At 40.1% G+C, this 21,117-nt stretch overlaps 3 protein-coding genes across 3 annotated transcripts; 1 reads left to right on the forward strand and 2 right to left on the reverse strand.

Moving 5' to 3' along the window:
- Nucleotides 1–81: 81 nt before the first annotated feature.
- On the forward strand, nucleotides 82–6,940 carry ighmbp2 (immunoglobulin mu DNA binding protein 2; the record flags this gene model as incomplete). The annotated part of the gene is made up of 16 exons (XM_080437447.1): nucleotides 82–194; nucleotides 1,655–1,737; nucleotides 2,044–2,213; nucleotides 2,309–2,513; nucleotides 2,613–2,710; nucleotides 2,986–3,146; nucleotides 3,343–3,543; nucleotides 3,632–3,779; nucleotides 3,874–4,045; nucleotides 4,220–4,402; nucleotides 4,502–4,620; nucleotides 4,702–4,796; nucleotides 5,102–5,225; nucleotides 5,320–6,141; nucleotides 6,251–6,450; nucleotides 6,743–6,940. Exons 2-16 carry the CDS (start codon nucleotides 1,661–1,663, stop codon nucleotides 6,938–6,940), a joined length of 2,973 nt encoding a protein of 990 aa, XP_080293573.1. The 5' UTR covers nucleotides 82–194; nucleotides 1,655–1,660.
- LOC308091739 (zinc-binding protein A33-like) lies at nucleotides 6,932–10,409 on the reverse strand. The gene is made up of 6 exons (XM_080437449.1): nucleotides 9,949–10,409; nucleotides 9,443–9,538; nucleotides 9,116–9,346; nucleotides 8,958–8,980; nucleotides 8,582–8,703; nucleotides 6,932–7,713 (listed from the first exon to the last, which is right to left on the reverse strand). Exons 1-6 carry the CDS (start codon nucleotides 10,348–10,350, stop codon nucleotides 7,130–7,132), a joined length of 1,458 nt encoding a protein of 485 aa, XP_080293575.1. The 5' UTR covers nucleotides 10,351–10,409; the 3' UTR covers nucleotides 6,932–7,129.
- A 2,677-nt stretch (nucleotides 10,410–13,086) lies between these two features.
- Nucleotides 13,087–20,797, reverse strand: rapsn (receptor-associated protein of the synapse, 43kD). Its single transcript, XM_080437074.1, has 8 exons — nucleotides 20,209–20,797; nucleotides 19,156–19,494; nucleotides 18,306–18,464; nucleotides 16,206–16,304; nucleotides 15,928–16,050; nucleotides 15,650–15,703; nucleotides 15,346–15,545; nucleotides 13,087–14,481 (listed from the first exon to the last, which is right to left on the reverse strand). The coding sequence occupies exons 1-8, from the start codon at nucleotides 20,398–20,400 to the stop codon at nucleotides 14,409–14,411; spliced, it is 1,239 nt and encodes a 412-aa protein (XP_080293200.1). The 5' UTR covers nucleotides 20,401–20,797; the 3' UTR covers nucleotides 13,087–14,408.
- Nucleotides 20,798–21,117: the final 320 nt, after the last annotated feature.

The following is a 21,117-nucleotide window of genomic DNA, read 5'->3' on the forward strand; positions in this document are numbered from 1 at the left end:
AAGTATCGGTAGGTGGCGGTACTGTTTTTTCTACACACCAAATCCACGCTAGTAGCCGCCGGATATTATTAGAAGAAGACATTTTTAGCTAAGTGTCATTTTAATCACAAATGAATCACCAGCACGTTTAGAGCTGATCTCTACATTATTGTTGTTGTTTTACCCTGATGTTTTGATCTCCTATCAGGATATACGTGAGTGTCATTGACTTGACAGTGTTCTAACTATAACACTTAACATGTATGTGGTGCTAGCGAGTTTATTTGTTTATACCAGGCTGTAACATAACAGTCTGCATGCACGCTAGCTGTAGAATACAACTCGTAGACGTATTTATGATTCTGACGTTTTCAATCTACGAGAGTTGTAGGGTTCACGCCCCATGGAGGCAGGGACTTTCTGCACTATGCCCCGTAGACACTCCAAACATGTACAAATTGAAAACAAAGGTGCTTACCCACAAGCTCCAGATGTTAACTGTCTCTACGCGGTATTAGTTTAATAATCCATATCTTTCAATAAAGAAGTGTTTTAATGCCGTCTGTGGCCGATTCTGTCGGAAGTTCCCAATGGGCGGTAGTGACGGGGCGCATCCGGTGAAACCCGGAATTACACTAAATGTAAACAGGAAGTAAACGAGGGTGAAAAAATGGTGTTCGGCCACAGACGGCATTAAAACACTTCTTTATTGAAAGATATGGATTATTACATTAAACTACTACCGCGTAGAGACAATTAACATTTGGGGCTTGTGGGTAAGCACCTTTATTTTCAATCTGTACATGTTTGGAGTGTCTACGGGGCATAGTGCAGAAAGTCCCTGTGTCCATGGGGCGTGAACCCTACAACTCTCGTAGATTGAAAACGTCAGAATCATAAATACGTCTACGAGAGTTGTATTCTACAGCTAACACTGTAACATGTATGTGGTGCTAGCGAGTGTATTTGTTTATACCAGGCTGTAACATAACAGTCTGCATGCACGCCATAACATTATAATACCCCGAGTGTAACAAGACCAAAGAAAGAAGGACAAAAATAGTTCAGTGGTGTAAAGTATCTAAGTATATTTACTCAAGTACCGTAAGTACAATTTTTATAAGAGTTATTTTTACTTTACTGGAGTATTTCCAATTTTCAGTACTTACTCCACTACATCTCAGAGGCAAATATTGTACTTTTTACTCCATTACAAATTATTTGAAAACTTTAGTTGTTACTTTTTTGTAGATTTTGATTATTATTACAAAACATACATTAAACACTTCACATCGGCCATTTGAAAATAGCCGTCTACAAGCACACAATTTTGTGAACTCATAAATGGGCTATTTTCAAAATATATTTTATACATTGGAAAACTTGTGATATGGGACATTCTGCATAATGAGTTCTTTAGTTTCATACTTTAAATACAATTTGATACCAATACTTTTGTACTTTTACTCAAGTCAATTTTGAATTCCGGACTTTTACTTGTAACAGAGTATTTCTACATTCCAGTATTGATACTTATACTTAAGTTAAAAAATTGAGTACTTTTCCCACCACTGTCTGCTGTCAGTATGCTTGCTTATGTGCTATAAGGTTAGCTTCAATGAACTGACTGACATATCCCTGGTGTACTGTTGGCTAATGCATTGCTCCTTTTTAGTGAGTAATGGAAATTGAACAGTTTGTGTCCAAGACACTTGAGCTTCTGCAGGAGGAGAGAGAGGCTGAAATAGAGGAGACCAGGTATGTTAACTAGGCCCATCATATTGCATTGATGAAACAGACAAAATTAAGGTTTTAACTTTTGATATTTTCCTCTTTATAATAAAGAAAGATAGTGGCTACATGCTTTACAATGAAGATGTACTTCCCCTAACCACAGTTTTGTTCCCCCAGGAGAGTCTGGGGATTGATTAGCCTTGGATCAATACTATCTTAGATGTATTTTATCTATTCTGACATTTGCATATCTATGATCCGAAAGTAAAAGCCAAAGCTAGGGATTGATAAACATCAGTGAAAAGTGTTTTCTGGGTTGTCTTTCCACAGGTTATGGCAGGAGAACATCTCTCTTAAGGATCTTCAGAGCAAAGGAGTATGTCTTCTGAAACTACAGCTAGGAAGTCAGCGTACAGGCCTGTATGGTCGGACACTTGTCGTTCTAGAACCAAGGAAACATGTCGGCCCGTCACTTCTTCCCAGTAACAGTTTTGGACCCGGTGAGAACAGTTGAGAAAAATGTATGATCTGTATAGACATAGATGCTCACACATTAAGCCTAGTAATAATACAAATATTCCGGCTTTTGTTACAGGGGACATTGTTGGCTTATATGACCCAAGTGGATGCAGTGGATGCAGTGCTGCCTCGCAGCTTGGCACAGGGGTAGTGACCAGGGTCAGCCAAGCATCTATAACGGTGGCATTGGAAGACTCTCAGGATGGATTCAGTGTCGACTCGGACTCCCTCTACAACCTCTTGAAGTTGGCAAACGATGTCACCTACAAACGAATGAAACAGTGAGTGGTATTTGTCATGTAACATTCAGACAAAATGCACCCACAAAATTCACCCATGAAGCAAGCATGTGTTGTTTTCACCATGATGTCTTTTTGCAGAGCCTTGGATGCTTTGAATGGATACAGCAGTGGGCCAGCCGCCGGTCTTATCGGTGTTCTGTTTGGGTACTCAGAACCTAGCTCTCATTCACTGTCAAGTAAGCTTTTACAAACCAGCTCATATTGGAAACGTTTATCTATCCCTGAGGGGAAACTGCATTGTTGCAGCAGCACATGATGATACATGTAGACCCCAGAAGAAGGAGTTAGCATCTCAATACAAATATATTTATAAATATATTTATGTCAATTTATGTGGATCTACAGTGTATACACAGGTTGGGGCTCAAAATGGCAAAAGTTATGGCACTCTCCATTTTAAGTACGCAATGTTTGACGTATTTATTGTTATTGTCGCTGTCATGCTTTTCAGGTGTATCTTTTTTTAACTTGGAGCTGGATGAGTCCCAGAGAGAAGCTGTGTCCTTTGCTCTGTCGCAGAGGGAAGTGGCTGTGATTCATGGCCCGCCAGGCACTGGGAAGACTACCACAGTAGTTGAGATTATCCTCCAAGCAATCAAGCAAGGTCTAAAGGTATATTGGAGTTGAAAGTAATGGCTGCATTTACAGTATTGGCATAGAGCCCTCATAGAAGTACAGATAGATACCCTGAATAATTTGTCACAATTGTTACATTGTTACACACTGAGCTACTGCTAACCCATTTCTATCCTGTTGCTTTTGACATCTCAATCCGGTTGTAATAGTTTAAATAACTCTGTTTGTGTAGGTTCTGTGCTGTGCCGGATCCAATGTGGCTGTGGATAATCTGGTAGAGAGGTTAGCTCGTTGCAAAGCCAAGGTCCTGAGACTAGGTCATCCCGCCAGACTACAGGAGTCTATACTGAAACACTCCCTAGACGCTGTCCTCGCCCACAGTGACAACACAGATATCATCGCTGACATCCGCAAAGACATTGATAAAGCTCTTGTAAGTATGTGAATGCAAGACTGTCACCACTTGCAGGTGAAATGTTTTGAACATGTTTGTAAAGCATGCCGCTTATTCTTTTCTCAAGATGGGAATGAAGAAGGTGCGCGACAAAGGCGACCGGTCCAGCTTCAAACGAGAGTTAAATGAGCTGCGAAAAGAGCTGAGAACCAGGGAGACAACAGCCATCACCCAGATCCTGAAAAGCGCCGACGTGGTGTTATCCACCAACACAGGTCAGTATTGGACTCCAGTCTGGCTAGTGCCACTCAAACACAGCAGGCGGGATGAAAGGCAATCAGCAGCCACTTGTCTACTGTGTTTTCCCAGGTGCTAGTAGTGGTCCTCTGAAGTTCCTGCCAGCTGACCATTTTGACTGGGTGGTGATAGATGAGTGCGCTCAGGCCCTGGAGAGCAGCTGCTGGATCGCCTTGCTTAAAGCACGCAAGTGCATCTTGGCAGGAGACTACAAGCAACTACCACCAACAATCAAATCACAAAAGTATTTTTTTTTCCCCACTCAAATGAACAATGTAGATTGTTCTACTTTTAAGACAGTTTTTCATCTCCTATTTTTCTGCTTATGCATTGAAACATTTGGAACTTACTTACTTACTTTTTTTGTACATTAATGCTTGAGCTTACTATTTGCTCTCGTGTCTCATGTGTCCTGTAGGGCTGCATCAAAAGGCTTATCTGTCAGCCTGATGGAGAGGCTCATTCACAAGTATGGGGATCCGGTGGTCCGCATGCTAACAGTACAGTATCGCATGAACAGCGCCATTATGGAGTGGGCCTCCAAAGAGATGTACCAGGGAAGACTGACTGCCCACAGCTCTGTGGAGAGTCACTTGTTAAAGTTAGATGGAGTTCTTACATAATTAGAATATTTAAATTCAAGAATTCATTCAAGTTTACCAAGAACGCATGCATATCTAATGGTGTTTCCCCCAAATAGAGATCTTCCAGGAGTGGCCTGTGTGGAGGAGACTAGTACGCCTCTTCTTCTCATCGATACAGCTGGCTGTGGGCTGAGTGAGATGGAGAATGCTGATGAGCAATCTAAAGGCAATCAAGGTTAGTCCTTGTCTGTTTGCATTGTATGATTATTCAGGGCTTGGGTGTCAAATGCAAACAGTTTTGTTTTGTCCCCCCCAGGTGAAGTAGACATTGTTGAGCTTCACATAAAGGCATTGATAGAAGCTGGAATAAAAGCTAAAGACATAGCTGTTATTGCACCATACAATTTACAGGTAAGGCATTGATTTTGCCATCAACTATGAATATATGATTACTATGTTGTTGTTTTTTTTACAATTGTTCTTGATAAGTGGTTATGTAACTTTATTTATCTGCATTGGTATACATGTTTTAAAACCAAGTTGTAAACATTTAAAAAAAATACACACACACATACAAACTAAAAAAGTTGTATTCTGTAAATGATTAAAGTACTGACCTGCCAAGCTAAACCCCTGTGGGCAGTTGAGAGAGTATGGGATTTGATTGAAGAATGTCTCCTAGACTCCCAGACTTATGAGTTGTGATCTCTGTAAAGGTTCACCTTCTGCGTCAGAGGCTTTCTGCGAGACACCCGGAGCTGGAGATCAAGTCTGTTGATGGCTTTCAGGGCAGAGAGAAAGAGGCTGTGGTACTGTCATTAGTTCGCTCTAACCGAAAAGGTAACCTTTTGACACAAAGCCTCTTAACCTGTGTATTGTATGTATCATAGACTACATTGATAAGTGTGTACTTAATGTACATTGTTTTATTTAGGTGAAGTTGGCTTTCTTTCTGAGGACAGAAGGCTAAACGTGGCTGTTACCCGTGCCAGGCGTCATCTTGCTGTGGTGTGTGACTCGCAGACCGTTCAGAGCCATGCCTTCCTGAAGTCTCTGATCAGCCACATGACTGAGTGCGGAGAGGTCCGAACCGCCTTCGAGTACCTCCGTGACATCGTACCACAAAATTATACCCGGAACCACAAAGAGACCAAGGCTAACACTGATGCAAACAGCTCCTTGTCTACCAAACCAAAGGTCAAAGATCACAATGTGGGCAAAGTAGAGCCAGGACCAATAAAATCTACTGGTACCAAGAGTAAATCTGATAATGCTGGCTTTAATAAGCACACAAAGTCCTCCATTCCGCCACTCAGTGATGAGCAAGCGAAGAGCAAATACACAGAGATCAGGGAGCAGGTTGAAACCTTTCTGAATGACCTAAACCGCACTGAACTACAATTCCCATCATGCCTCAACTCCCACGATCGCCTTCTGGTCCACCAGATCTCAGAAGAGCTGGGTGTCAGGCATGAAAGCAGAGGAGAGGGGAAGGACAGATGCATCACTGTCTCTAGACCGCTGCAGTCCGAACTAACTGAGGAGCCAACTGGAGTCGTCCAGGAAATTGAGAAAATTGTCCCAGAGCCCCAAGGCGGGCCATCCTGTCAAGCTCAACTAGACTTGAAAAGTTTACATTTGGAGCGAATGAGAAGGGAGCAACAGAAACGGGAAGAAAATGCCAAGCAAAAGAAGCAACAGGGTAACATCAGCATTCACACGGCCCAATCTTCGAAGAAAACCAAGCCGGCTAAAGGTAGCATTTGGCACTACTGGATTTACTGGATTGTACTTGATTTTTTGTTACATGTCTGTGCTAAAGGCATTGTCAGGTAGTAAACAGATCTATTATTTTTTTCTCTCAGGAAAGAACCGCACCAAAGCAGGTGCCTGCGATATTGCCGCTGCCGCCACTGTGGATGACGACTTTGACACGCTCATAAATGCTGTGGTGAAGGCAGAGAGTGTGTGCAGTTTTGGCAAATGTAAAGCATCTGTGCTTATGCTTGGCCAACTTTGCAAATTTTGCAATAGGCAATATTGCCTAAGTCACCACATACCAGAGGTAAGTGCATCTGAGAACCATACCTAATGAAGAAAGTGTTCAATTTCGGATGGAAATCAAAATAAAATAAGTTTAGGCAATCACAGGAAATAGTAAATATAGTATAGTTTTGTGTGACACGATGAATGGTCTACCTGCCCTTCCAAGTAGGATGTAATAAATGCGAATAATAATGCAAATACCATTTCAGCCATGTGATGGGCTTTATTACAAATCACTTCATAACAAGTATATTATTCATTTTTTATGGTTGTTGTGTATGCTCATAAAATCAAACTTTTATCACTTTCAGGTCCATGGCTGTGGAGACAAAGCCAAGACTCATGCTCGGATGAGGATAAGCAAAGAAGGTGTTCTCTATGCTGGTAGTGGAAAGACAGACAAGTCTATGGACCCCAACAAGAAGAAGTATCTGCAAAGAAAGCTGGACTCAAAACTGAAAGATATGGCCACTCAGAGAAAAACTAAAAACAAAGACGAAGAAAATTAAGGTTTTTAATGATTATTGTGTACAATGTAATAAGACGTGAAGAAATAATGTTCAGAATTAAAGCTAACTTTACAGTTGGTTAAAACCTATAAATAAAGATTTGCCTGAATACCATATATACCGCAACTTACAAAATCATATGTTTTGTAATAGTCATTGGTTAGAATCGTATCTCTCGCCTCAAAAGAACTACACTTGTTTCTGCCAGATGGCTATCTTGGTCTCCTTTACATCTATAGATACTGACATTGGACAAATTCTCAGTGGGCTGGAGATTTTCCCATCGTCGTACATACCGGGAGAAAAGTAAGGGAACACTCTCTCAGTGAATCTGTCTTTGAATGTATACATTGTTGTTGAATCGGTAGCATTGATGAACACCACCTTCCCCTTGTCATAGTCCAGCTTCACAGTGATTCTCTGGGGCTTCTTTTTCACCACTAGCTTGGTGCGAGGTGTGGTCTGAGCCCAGTACGTGTCCCCATTACACAGGCCAATGACCCAGAAGCCCTCCGCTGGGTTCAGGAAGATGGTAGTCTTTCTTTTGATGGACTCTGTGGCCACGCCAATGTACCAATCTTTTCCTTGTCCCACCTCCACTGTCCAGCTGTGCTTTCCAGAAACGAAGCCATTCGCTCCCAGCACGGCGATGCGGCTGCTGCATCGTTCATGGTTGTCCGGGAGGAGCTGCTTACTGCCGTACCACACACTGGTCAGTTCCTCTGAGAATTTCAGATTGGACTGGGCTGTGTTTGGGTCCAGAGTGATGGGAACTAGAAGCATACAGTACAGGGGGTTGGAAATACATTTGAGTTTTATTGATCAAGTACACTTCAGTCAATATAGCCTACTGTATATTGTTGCTGTATACTGTTACTTTTCAGGAAATGGAGAAAATAAACCCGGTGTTCCAATGAATCCAAGTCACAAGCTCTTGTTAATATTTTTCATTGGTTAAATTCCACAGACAGAATAAACCACTTTAAATATATATATATATATATATATATATATATATATATATATATATATATATATATATATATATATATATATATATATATATATATATATATATATATATATATATATATATATATATATATATATATATATATATGAAATATGGAGATACATGCTTTCTATCCGACAGTGACGATATAATGGGATGGACGATATTGTGATATTTTGGCCGATATCCGATTACCGATTAAAGGCATGGTCAAATCGACCGATTACAATATTGCAATACCAGTTTCCAGTAGGGTTTAGCTTACACATGTTCTACACTGTGATTCTGGGTGCAGATGCAGACTTCTAAGAAAACTGCATTCTTATTACCTGATTTATTAGGCCTACAGTTCAAACTAAATTTGTGTTTTACTTTTGAAAGCTTATCCTGAAAACACAGATTGAATCTGCAGCCGTCATCATCTTAAAAGGCCTTTTCAGAGTCGCATTCAAAAATATTATAAAATAAAATATTGGCGTAAAGCCGATATTTTTATATCGGTCTGATACTGATATTGCATCTTTAAGGCCATTATGGCATGCATGGTTAGTTTGAAAAATCAGTCATTTCCGGTGAGGGACATCATCATGACCAGGCTTAATGCTAGAATGAATGGTCTTGTTACTTACCAGCACACTCTATAACTTCAATCATCTTCCTCCATGTCCTAAATTTAAGTGTCCCCATATGTTTAGCAGAATCTATTAAAATGTCCCGAATACACTCTGGATTAGCAAACTTGTATTTGGCCCTGGAAGGTAAAGAGAAAATAATTGTTATCATTTGGACTGATAAAATTGGCTTTAGTAAGTAGTTGGTTATACCGAAGTAGCTTCTTCAATCATCTCTCATATAAACCATGCTTGTAAATTGAATCATCTAGAACCCAATGACAACATATTACATTGGACCTATCTTGTATCAAAATAATAAACCGTGGCCTCTTGATGGTCCTGTCAGTTCAACTTAAGTCATCTTTCAGGGCCAGACCTTGCTTATACATACCTGCTTTTTGTGTTCTTGTAGTCCTACAGTGAGGGGAGAGGAATGGAAGCAGTTCAAAGAATTGTACATATCGGTATATGTGTACAGTTTCTATACAGTCTCTAATCTGATGTTAATCAGTTATCAGTTACAAGGAAGTATAACGTAGGCGTAGCTACCTGCAAGAAAGGAATGTCCTTTGATCTGATGGCTCGCTCTACATCACTGATTATCTCAGAGAGGTTTTTGATCGTATTTTCAATGCTCTCCAACTTCACAAACATCACTCTGATTTTCTTTTCTTCTTCTTGTCTTAGCTTGATCAATGTGGCCTCCTCTTCCTCCCAAAGAAACTGGTGTAACTTCCCAAATTCCTTCTTTATTGCGTTCTCATTTTCATCTGTTTGTGTCTATAATTGTAGGGAGACCAAACGGTTGGTATTTGTATTTACGTGTTGTTAAATATAACTACAACATTGTATAATAATAAATATCATGACATTTACCTTTAAATATGTTTTGGTTTCCCCCCATTGCTCTTTTGTCTTGTTGAATACTTTTAGCTGTTTCTTCAGGGTTTCCAGATTGGCAGATACTTCTTTCTAAAATGTAGATTGCAGAAACAATAGTAGTATTATTGATAACAATGAAACCTTGAACAATGCCTCTTTACCGTTCAGATTCACATTACTAACCAGTTAATGCTCTTATACTGTATGGTTTTCCTCTGTTATGGTGTATGATTCCCAATCACCGTTGTGATTAGTGCTGCACGATGTGAATCACGATTTTCCTCCATAAGAATTGAGATCACAATTCTCACACGATTCTCACACAATTCTCTTGTAAATATAAAAATATTAAGCAAACTTTTTTTTTTTTTTTTTTATTGAAAAAGAAATCGTCATAATTTAAAATCGAGATTGCATAGGTGTCTGAATCGAGATCACGATCTTTTTTCAATTAATTGTGCAGCACTAGTTGTGATTCTTAGATACACTTGTTACTGTACCTTTTTCTCCACGGCTGCCTCCGCTACTGGGCAGCATTCATGTATTTTATGCTGCTTTGATGTCTTACAAATAAGACAGATAGGCTCTTCATCCTTCTGACAGAAAAGCTGCAGCTTTTCGTTGTGATGAATGCAGAATTCTTCTGTATTCTCACATGTCATCCTTTGCTCTTTAAAAGACTCTGCTGCTATCTTTAGTGCCAAGTTGATAGGAGGCCTCTCAGAGGTGGACATTGTGCGACACACAGGGCATTCTCGACATCCTTTCCATGCCCAGAGCTTCTGTAGACAAACTTTGCAAAAGTTATGACCACATTTCAGTTGAACAGGGATGCTAAAAACCTCACCGCATATACGACACAGCAGGTCCTCCTCAGAGAGCGAAACCCTTGCTGCCATCATGAGCTCCTTCCTGTAAAGTTATGCTGTCATTTGAGTTCAGACAGTAAATCTGTGCAAGCCTGCTGGGTTAGAAACTTACTGTCAATGTTGATAAACTGGTTAAACTGGTAGCTCCAGACTGAATAAGTACGGCCTCTACATGTCATAAAGTAACATATTTTTAAATGACACAAATAGTTTGCCTCAATGAACCAATGAATCATCCATGTAACGTATGACAATATTAATTGTGACCATGGTAGCAGCTAGTCTGGTAACCCCCCCCCCCCCCCTCCGGAAATCTCATTTGTATTAAATCAAAATACAAATGAGAATTCCGCGGAGGGGGGAGGGGGGTTACCAGGCTAGGTAGCAGCCAGGTGAACATTTCTTTCATTCGTGACCATAACCATACTGATGTGACACACAGTCACAATACTGTCATTACACATTTGTTTGTTGAGATGATGCAAACATGATGTTGAGATGTGATTACGCTTGTCTTCAATTAGTTTAAAATAGTATATGAAGGAATATGAACTAAAACAATTTACACCCTTCCATATGAGTAATAGGCAGGTGAGCTCAGGTAATGTGTATGTGGGACATCACAAAGTGGGACAGCTATGCATTGTAATGATTTGATTTATTGCCAGACCCAAGGGGTCGGGCTTACATGAGGCTTTGTACCTGTTTCGTCCATACATGGGCATGGTCACTTGGTCCTCCGGCCCCAGCCAAAAAAAAGTCTGTCACTTTGTCCTCCGACCCCAGCCAAAAATAATTCTGTCCCCCAAAAAAGTCTGTCCATACATGGGCATAGAAGGGACACACGTCGTGCGAAGCCCGGCCATTCAGATTTCGACCCCTAGACCCAGACTTCATTCTGGGTCTGGCAGAACCAGGTCTCATGGTCTTGTTTAAAATCAACAGCCAGTCACCAACACTGATCTTGAATTGTTGCCACAACACGTCTTGCCACTAAATGATTTGATTTGGTCGCTTGGCATCCAGTGCCGGTCCATCTGCATTAATTAATTTCCAAAATGTTCAGCCTGTACCTTATCATCTCACTGGTGATTTGTGCTGTTTAGATGTCTCAAACATGATACAGACATTCCGTGCTCCCAGGTGCATCTTAGCTTTGTTCCCAAGTAGACTATCTATCTATCAGGAGTGGTCATGCTACCAATTGGTTGGCTCAAGTTCACTGCAAGGCCCTTGGTAGTATTGTTGTCATAATGTCTGAGTTTTTTCAGGGTGGAGTCATTGGCACCACACAACCAGGTGCCGATTTTGTCTGGTCTCTACCTTTGATACATGCCCCGACTTGGTTGAATCTGCTGGACGTGGCCCCCGTCAGCATCAAGGGTCTAATTGGAGACGCTCAAGATTTCCCATTGGCGGATTGGCAAAGGTAACAAGTCAAGGACGATAATTCGGGAACGACGCAACTTGGGAATACATGCCACCCCCAGTTATGCAATACCCTATGTAATTTTTGTACTTGTTGTCAGAGTACCTGTTGTACCCGTTTTCAGAGTACCCATTGCGGTTTGAGGTTGTTTGGTCAAACAGTGCCTGAGTTATGCCCAGGACAGACTTACACATATACACATCCAGAGGTTACTGCAACATATCATCTAGATAAATAATATAGGTGGTCATATTATTGGAAACATGATGAATACAATGTTTTTCAAATATGTAGAAATATGTGGAAGAATTCAGTATCTTGTTATGCCTCAGTTTTCCCCGCTGATATAACTGCAAGGAGATGGATCTGGTGACTCAAGAATACACATCATGAGATAACCACTTCTTAACACTCTCAGTGCACTTTATTTTCATGACAAAAGTTATTAAATATATAACAAAATGAAACTGACTTGACTCAGATGCATAAATAATGACATTGACAATGCATTCAGGTCAGTTCCTCTAAAGCATGAAAGTAATGATAAACTCAATTAAATGTCTAAAAATAAATCCTATAGTACAGTTCAACATGGACTTGGCAAATGTGTTGTTTCTGCACAAGTCCTCTGAGAGCAGAGGTAGTTTAAACCATTAAAATTACTGTTATTTTGCTAACCGCAACAGAAAGATCTGGTTGAATGTTTACTCAATATCAACATCTCATAAAGTAGATAAAAAGTAAACACAATTTGCTATACATGTGGTCTATGATGTATTATTGTCATTGAAGGTTTAAAGGCGGTATATTTGAAAAGTAGGCAGGCACATGGAGGTCAGGCAAGAACAGGGAAAGTGCTGTCAAGAAGTGAAAGGAGGTAAAGTTGGCCAGTGATGCCTTTCTACAATGAAAAATAAACAGTAAGTGCTTGTGCAGTATAAGAAAACGTCTTGGTCTCTCTGCTCATTCTGTTAACAGTAGTCACATGTATGGGTAGTGGAAGAAACACAGCTCTGCTATGGCACTTGTGATTTTGCTATTGAAATAAAGAAAATCTGAACGAGTGGATAAAGTTATGTGAAATATTATAAATAAACTTGCTGTATTGAACCTCAAACTTAAGAATAGTTTAATATAGTATGCATTGCTTTACTATGTATACAAGGACATCCTACTGTCCTTTAAAAGTTATTCAGTTAGTAGCTAAAGATTCTTATGAAGCTCTTGCAAACTCTTATCTAACCTTACTAATGTCTCATTTTAAAGAAATGTATCCAACGGATGTCAGAATGGTGAAAGCTATGAAATATTTAAGAATTAAAAAATATATTAACAGTAAATATGCATACACAAAAATGTTTATGAACAGCACCAAATGGGGCAATTTCTCTTCATTGCTCACCATTACAAAAAAAGAAAAGTCAAAATGTTGAAGCACAATGAAAAAGCAAACTAAAAATCATAACTCTTTTTAAATCTCAGTATTTTAGCTTGATTCATCTAAAGAAAGGCCATCCTTTCCCATTTTATCCTTGCAATGTCACCATTGAGACCGTTTACCAAACCTAAATAAACCATATGTATACAGTGATCAAAGAACCACAATAATGCATGAGAATTAGCATATCTTGCTATTAATTATTCATCATGATAATAATGATTGGTCAGAATCAGATACATACATTTTCCAATAATACATAGTTTCTTTTTGGAACATTACATCAAATTCTGTTTATCTCAGCCTTAAAGGAAAATAAATCAAGAAATAAAACGCTGGATGGAATAGGAATTTACATGAATAACACAATGTGTGTTGATTCTGTTCCTTAATCGCTAGGACTAAGGAAAAGAGCTGCATACTATTGCTTAGTCAAGACATACTAGTTTTAGATTAGTTAAGATATTTAGTTAGTTTTTGGCTTACAAAACACTACATGAATCAAACATCAAAACAATTTAACATGAGCATATTATGTACATTCAGTATAATGATAAATACACCAGTATGTGAACTAATTAAATTCCTGTATCGCAGCAGGAGAGTTCAGAGAACTGACAGTTCTGTACATAGCTGTATAATCAAAACATATATCTATCTGGTCATTTAAAAACTGATTGTATGGTACAAATAAATGCCAATATTCTTTGCAACAAACCCTGTGGCTAAGATCACTGAGATTTCACTGAATGTTAAACAATTATTATCCAAACCCTAAACCCTTTTAAATAGCATGTATTAATATGTATTAATAACATGCTTCCAATAAATTTGCAATGTCTGTAATACCAACTGACAAACAAAACTACAAAATATCTTTGGACTAACAGTAACTGTATCAAAAGTATTGTAGGACTTCTCCAGCTTTTATTAGAGTGTGATTTCATTGGTTACACCCTCTCCGTTAGCTCAGCTGTCACTTTTAGGTGTCTTCCTGTAACCAATAAGGACGTGCCTTCATTCTGTCTTCAGGGCCTCACTCTTTGCCACTTGGTTCTGTTAAACACTGCTCCACAGAACAGTGCATTGTCAGACTCCCTGTATATGTTCGGCACCCCCCAGAGGCAATCTGCTTCTCAGTTCATTCAGCAGTCTATGTGGCTGGGGTTGGGGCATCATGCCCCGTGTGTCCTGCAGCTCCAGTGCACAAACGTGATGGCGCAATCACACGAAAGCCTGCTTCATGGAGCTGCGGCGACATCTAGAGCAGCCCTTTGTTCCATTCGCCTGCAGGCACCTTAACAGAAGACAATCAGCTGAATGTTAGTTGTTTTATCTGCGTGGTTCTGAGTGCTTACTTCTCTATCGCTGCAAATACAACTTATCCTGTAGTTAAGTGGTGCAGTGGTTAGCATGTTGCCTCACAGCAATAAGGTCTGTGTTTGAACCCTGGCAGGGGGCCTTTCTGTGTGGGCTCTGCATGTTCTCTCCGTTTTTGCTGGGCTTTCCCCTGGATACTCCGGTTTCTTCCCACACCAAAAGACATGCATGCTAGGTACATACTGTACTCCTGCCATTGCCCTACTGGCATTACAACTGCATGGGTCCATGGGCACTACACTGTGGCTGCACACTGCTCCTAAATAGTTCATATGGGTCAAATGCAGAGGGCAAATTTACCCAAGGGGATAATGCCATAAGTATGACTTCGCTTAACTTTGTTTAGGTGTGTTTTTGAAAATGTGGCTCTGAAAAGACACATTTGAACCTCCATCCATTAAAGGGAAATACCACTCATTTTCAACATTGAACTATGTCTTAGAGCTGTTGTGTGGAAATTAGAAAAAAGTCCCCCTCCCCTTCTATGTTGCCTAGAACTGGATAATTGATTGGTGAAGCAATAGGAAGCCCCGCACGAATCTGTGCGGCTGAGTTTGGATCCGCCCTTAAAGACCATCGATTGGGCTCGTTCTCTCAGTCTACCGATCACATGACCTCAATCAATTTATTTTCTTATTTCCACAACAGTTCTAAGGTGTATTAAAGACATAGTTCAATGTTGAAAATGAGTGGTATTCCCATTTAAGATGAGCTCCACAGAGAACTTGGTGTTGAATAAAGAGAATCAGGGATATGCTCAGCTATAGAGATTAGAACTTACTTTAGGTGGAAGATGTGGGAGCAGGGCAGGGCCTGCAGCTGTGTGTCCTTCTCTCCGATAGACTCGCCACACATCCCACAATACATCTCCAGCTCCTCCACACACTGCAGGGACTTCACCACCCGCTCCCTCAGTTCCTCCTGTGACCCCCGTTGACGGAAGATCCCCTCACAAAGACAGTGCACCTTCAGAATGCATAGCTAGGACATATGGACGAAAATGTTTGAGATGCAATGCAATGGCAGATATACATATAATGTTTCAACAGCACCCCAGCCTGTAATGTACAGTAGAAGCTTTATACCTTGTTTCCTACACCCTCAGCCAACTCCTCTGCTTCCCCCAAAGACATGAGAGCCTAGGATACAGAAAGACATATGGTACGCTATGAAGACTGCTGTAACAGCAGCAGTAGTTACACAACCAAGTTTCAATTTCAAGTAGAATGCTTTACAAAACGATTATATAATATCTACATAAGTAAGCATTATTGTCTGAGAGTTATTTGACACATTCTACAACAGAATTGTAGCCACCTGTATAACTAGGACAGATATAGTTTGAAACTAGATGTATAGGAACCTTGTCAAGGTCTTTAGAGATGAGCCAACACTTGGCCACTCCCAGGAGGACCTGCCCTTGTCCAAGACGATTTCCAATATCAATCATGAGGGTCATTGCTTTTTCATAGCGAGGGAATGCTTTCTGTTTGGAAGAAAAATTCCATCAGTTTAAAGAAAAATTAAATTCCAAGTTTACGTTGTCTTCAGTGTGGTAAATGGTTGATGATGAGTGATAACAATTTGCAGCTGTAGCACCAATATTAACAACCTAAACTTTCACAGAATATGGCATCTTACTTCAGGGTCGCTCCTGCAGCGGTGAATATCTGCAAAGTTTAAATAGCACAATGCCTGGAGTGGAAGGTCTCCATGCTGCAGTGCAATTTTCATAGATTCCTGGTGGCCACAAAAGGTCATGTTAAGAGTGTTTTTGCACAAGTTGCACAGAATAAACTTTAGTAAGTCCCTAAATGTGTTTGACTTACCCCATGCAATACAATAGACTAGATAGATAGACTACACTTCTTCCTCTGAAACCCATGTCTATATTACATTATAAACATAGTTATAATGCATTATAATTTGGTGTTATCCTTTTAGCATCATTGTATAATCGTACCACTGTACTATTTGCAAACTGTTAATAAAGTATTCAATCAGTCAATCAAAGCACTCAAGTACTCATAATGCAATCATGACATATTATATACAGTCTTTTATAATGTCTTAAAAGGTCAAGTATCATAATATATGATATGATACTACTATATATGTGGTCATTGGGGGATTTAAAGAGGTGGTGCCATGGGTTTGCACTTTTTCTGTTTTTCATGTGTCCATGAGGTTGATAGAACTTCATTAAGCCCCCTGGTGGTGTTTTTATGGTGTTTTATGTCTTCTCTGACTATTTTTTGTTTCTTCCTGGAGGCTGAAACCTTGAGGGTCAAAAGTGCCAATAGAAATGAAACAGCGCTTTAGTGACACAGTAAAAACATACCCTCCCCCTCATTATCATAACACAACAGGTGTGGGCATGAGGAGGAGGAGGGACTAGGACAGGTGGGTGGTGCTAAGGTGAGAACCAGGTATACTTAATGAACTGGAGGCGTGTCCACAGAAAAACTATTTTAACACTTTCTGTACACTTTTTTGAAAAAAAATCTTCCTCCTTGTATAACCATAATACCTGATTATTATGTTTTTTGGGGGGAAAAATCACTGAAAATCACGGCACCCCGTCTTTAAGTAAAGTGAAAAAATAGCATTAAATCTACGAAAGAACAAACAAAACAATTCTGCCTACACCTTCAGGATGACCACTTATATTGACTTATAACCACAACATTACATAGCAACACAGCATTATAACAATTATTATAAATAATACATTATAGAAATAATATAATGTATTACAACGATGAGAATTATAACACATTATGATCATGCAAAATTTCCACCAATTATGAGTACTATAATATTCCTTATAAGTAATTATAAAATGCTTTATAATATGTTATGGTTATTGTTACGATTATTTATAAGTGCTTATAACTATCATTATACATTCTTATAAGCTAGATTATAATGCATTATAAGGATTTGTAAGTTTGTTTATAACCTTTATTCATTATAGGGTATGGGGAAAAATGCATTATAGACATGGGCTTCATAGGAAGTGTTCACGAATGTTATCACAGTTCTGTGCTCTTCATTCTTAAAACTTTAGGAATTTAGTTTTCTTCTAGTCCCATAAATAATGATAACTTTGACCTATGACATATAGAATATGTTGTTTGACCATTTTCAATGTCTGTATATACAAACATGAGACAAACATGAGCTCTATTAGTACAAGTAAGTAGTAAACCTGTCCACTAATGTAAACACTGAGATATTGCCATGTTGCATAGGACTCAGTGGTATTCTAAGTATGGCAGGAGGAATAAATGGTTTGTCTAAATGCCTTCAGCCAATGTAAACCTGAAATTCAACCCAGTGCCCTGTTACTATATTGATACTTTCACACTCCATGGCAGTGACATCAAGATATTTTTCTCCCCTGGTACATAATTAGAACAGAGTTAAGACTAAAGCCACTCTCTTCATTAACACTATAAACCAGTACCTCTGTTGGCATATTTTTGTCAGGGCAGTCCTAGTACAGGCCTAGTACAACAGAGCAGCTGGTACCTGCACCTGTCAGCTGTGTAGCAGCTCCAACATAAGAATGACCAAGGGCATTGGAGGACACCAAATTGGTACACAAATACAGCAAAAAGTACTGCAATTGTTATTATTTTAGACGACTCCCTATTACAGCTTGCCTTTTTGGAATTAGACCTGATGTCTTGAGTCTCTGAGGTCTGGTGTTACTACGGTGCGCTAATAAAACAATACCTCACAGCATTCCATAGCGTCTGGCAGGCGCTCCAGCTTCCTGTATGCCACAGACATGTGGTACTGGCTCATGGCGCGGTATTTCAGGCTCCAGCTTTTACCATAGTCGTTGACCAACTCAGCAGCTTTGCAAGGGAAGAACAAGGCCTTCTCAAAGTCCTGATGGTAGACATAAAGGATGACTGGGACCTTTCATTTCACATTGCTCCCCCCAAAAACAATATCAGGACAATGGCCCATTTATAAACAAAACAGGCAATTGCTTTGAGCATTCTTACATTGTACATTATTCTAGCAGAGGATTCTTTGGAAAACTGTGATTGTTTAGTTGATTGTGCGCCTATTAAGGACTTCCATCCATATTCTATGCTTTGTTTACAAAGTAACATGACATCTGAGTGCATTCTTTGAACACCATTTCATCACAATCCCATTGAAACCAATCCTCCCTGGGAAGCCAGGCGGATTACCTTTACAAATCTCTGGTGTCAAGGGTACTTACAGAAATGGCTGCCACCTCAATCAGCCTGTGTTTTACAATATAGTATTGCATTTGCTAGCTGTTAAATGACGTTTGGTCGGATGCTTTGCCGGTCTGTCATACTGTATTGTGTAAGCACACCGGAAGCATCAGCATGCCAATTTAACTCGTACATGGACCAATGACAACAAAGCCTTCTAAAAAAATATGTTTTTTTAAACTGCCACACAATCCATTGGCAAAATGAAAATATTTGAAATATATTTAAATGATCAGGATCCATATTACAGTTAGGTGCAATCAAAGCAATCACATCTCTTACGGAAAAAAGAAATAACTTTTATGTAGTCAATGTTTCTGACACAGTACCTTGAGCTGGATATAGAAATTTCCCAGACTGCAGCACACTCTGCACTCTAGCATTTTATCGTCGTTGTTGTGTGCATAGCGTAGGGCCTTCTCGTAGCTCTCCAGGGCTCTCTGGAAGACACTGAGACCCAGGAAGCCGTTGCCCATGCTCAAGCATACCTGGCCATTGAGCTGTAGGCTAACAGTTGTTCCCTGCATGTCTAAGCAGGTCTTACAGTAGGAGACTGTTTTCTGGAAGTCACATAGCTTCTCGTTGCTGCGTGCCAAATTCAGGTAGCCTTCCGTCAGGTAGTCGGGATCCTCCATCTCTCTGGCTGTGTCAATTTGTGCTAGAGCATACTGACAGAAAGAAGTGGAGTGTGAGATGGCAGGACAGCTGGCAAGGTGGTGAAACAGCAACAACTTAAAATCGATATTAGAGTGGGCAGAATGGAAGGAATAATCAACAAACTAAATATAATTGATAAATATAATTGCTTGCCCGTGATTTAAAAAAAGAAATGGAAGTCTGGTTTGGATTGGAACCATGGTAATGCGTTAATGAAGTCCTCACTAAACTATGGGTTGATGAGACTGTGTGCTGGGGGAGTAAGGAGGCTTATGTCAACAAGACGCCCCGCACTGATACTCAGGTTGCAAGGGACTCATTTTAAACCACATCCTGTGGAAGCCACAAATTAACCCATGGTCTTCATGATCACACTGAAGGGGACCAAGGAGTAACCACTGACATCTTCCTATTCCATAACCATCTAGACATAGTTGAAATGCTGCATCTATTTTGCAGACACAACATTGATTTAATGAGAACCAACAATAGCATCCCCTCATCAGATACAGTACCTCGTAGGAACGCTTCTGCTGATTTTGAAAGCAATTCTGAATGGAATTCAAGTCACATAACCACATAATAGGAAAGATTTGCATACAAATAGCCAATGTCATAGATTTGGATACATGCTAGAACAGTTCGTGCTGCCCATAGAAAAAAGCACCTCATTTAATTTCACACGGTAAAGCAACGAGAAAACTTTCATTGATATGGAAGCTTACCTTGAGCATCTCTTTATATTTCCCCATTTCTGAGTGAGCTGTGATCAGGCACCCCAAAACCCGAAACTTCCCCCCAGGATCAGTGGTTGTCTGCAACACTACGGTCCATGCCTCCAGTGCTTTTGCTGTCTGGTTGGCTTGATACAGCTTTAGGCCCTTCTCTATCTGGTGCTTGGTTTGGTCCTGGCCCATCTCGCTGTACTACAAGGTACCTCATAAAAACTTTCTTTCTTTTAGGCAGTGCAATCTCAACACAGGCATAAGAAGGTAAATCCTTGCCATGCACAGCGCGACTCCAAAGACAATTCCCCTGAAGATGATCCTTTGAGAGGTCGGTGCCAGAAGCACTACCTACAGGTTCAGCTCTCTCAGGCCCCGGCTGTGCTGAGACGGAAAAGAAATTGGATCCACTGCAGTAGACGAGCAACAACCTAAGACCATTTTCACCAATGGCTTTGCAGAGAGTTGGGGAGGGGTACGAAAATATTTTCTTCCTCTTATCCGGCAATCATCCCCTCCTTGAAGCTGAAGTGGTCACAAATTCTCTGTAAGATTTCCGCTTGAAAAACACCAAAGAAACATGTTTCCCTTTCGGAGTGATGGCAGCAATAACCCAGAATATCTACTCCCTCCACACCCCAGCAAAAGGAATTCTCAACACCCCTGCGTCCAACCCCCTCCACCCTGCTAGTGCTGGCGCTACAGCAGATGGCCTTGTCACTCTTGACCATGTGTCTCTTCAGGAATTCTGTCCTGCCCTCAGTAAGAAGACCCAAGGTCACAATAGCCTCTTGCCTGTCTATCACAATACAAGGAACACAACACTTTGACCAAAACAGGACTAAATTCCTCACATTGCAAACCTTTGAACAGATTTTAAAAAATCTTATCCAAGCATGTGGACTGTTA

Source organism: Gymnoscopelus braueri (assembly GCF_963280865.1).
Source record: "Gymnoscopelus braueri genome assembly, chromosome: 9".
Taxonomy (NCBI): domain Eukaryota; kingdom Metazoa; phylum Chordata; class Actinopteri; order Myctophiformes; family Myctophidae; genus Gymnoscopelus; species Gymnoscopelus braueri.

Bases quoted from the DNA above. Each gene is read 5' to 3' on its own strand.
- rapsn (XM_080437074.1), bottom strand. From the start codon at position 20,400: ATGGGCCAGGACCAAACCAAGCACCAGATAGAGAAGGGCCTAAAGCTG. The intron at 16,051-16,205 runs GTAAGATGCCAT...TCTTCCAAACAG, and splicing joins GCTGCAGGAGCGACCCTGAA to AAAGCATTCCCTCGCTATGA. The intron at 15,546-15,649 runs GTATAAAGCTTC...CATATGTCCTAG, and splicing joins CTGAGGGTGTAGGAAACAAG to CTATGCATTCTGAAGGTGCA.
- LOC308091739 (XM_080437449.1), bottom strand. From the start codon at position 10,350: ATGATGGCAGCAAGGGTTTCGCTCTCTGAGGAGGACCTGCTGTGTCGT. The intron at 9,539-9,948 runs GTACAGTAACAA...TCTACATTTTAG, and splicing joins AGGCAGCCGTGGAGAAAAAG to AAAGAAGTATCTGCCAATCT. The intron at 9,347-9,442 runs GTAAATGTCATG...CTACAATTATAG, and splicing joins AAACCAAAACATATTTAAAG to ACACAAACAGATGAAAATGA.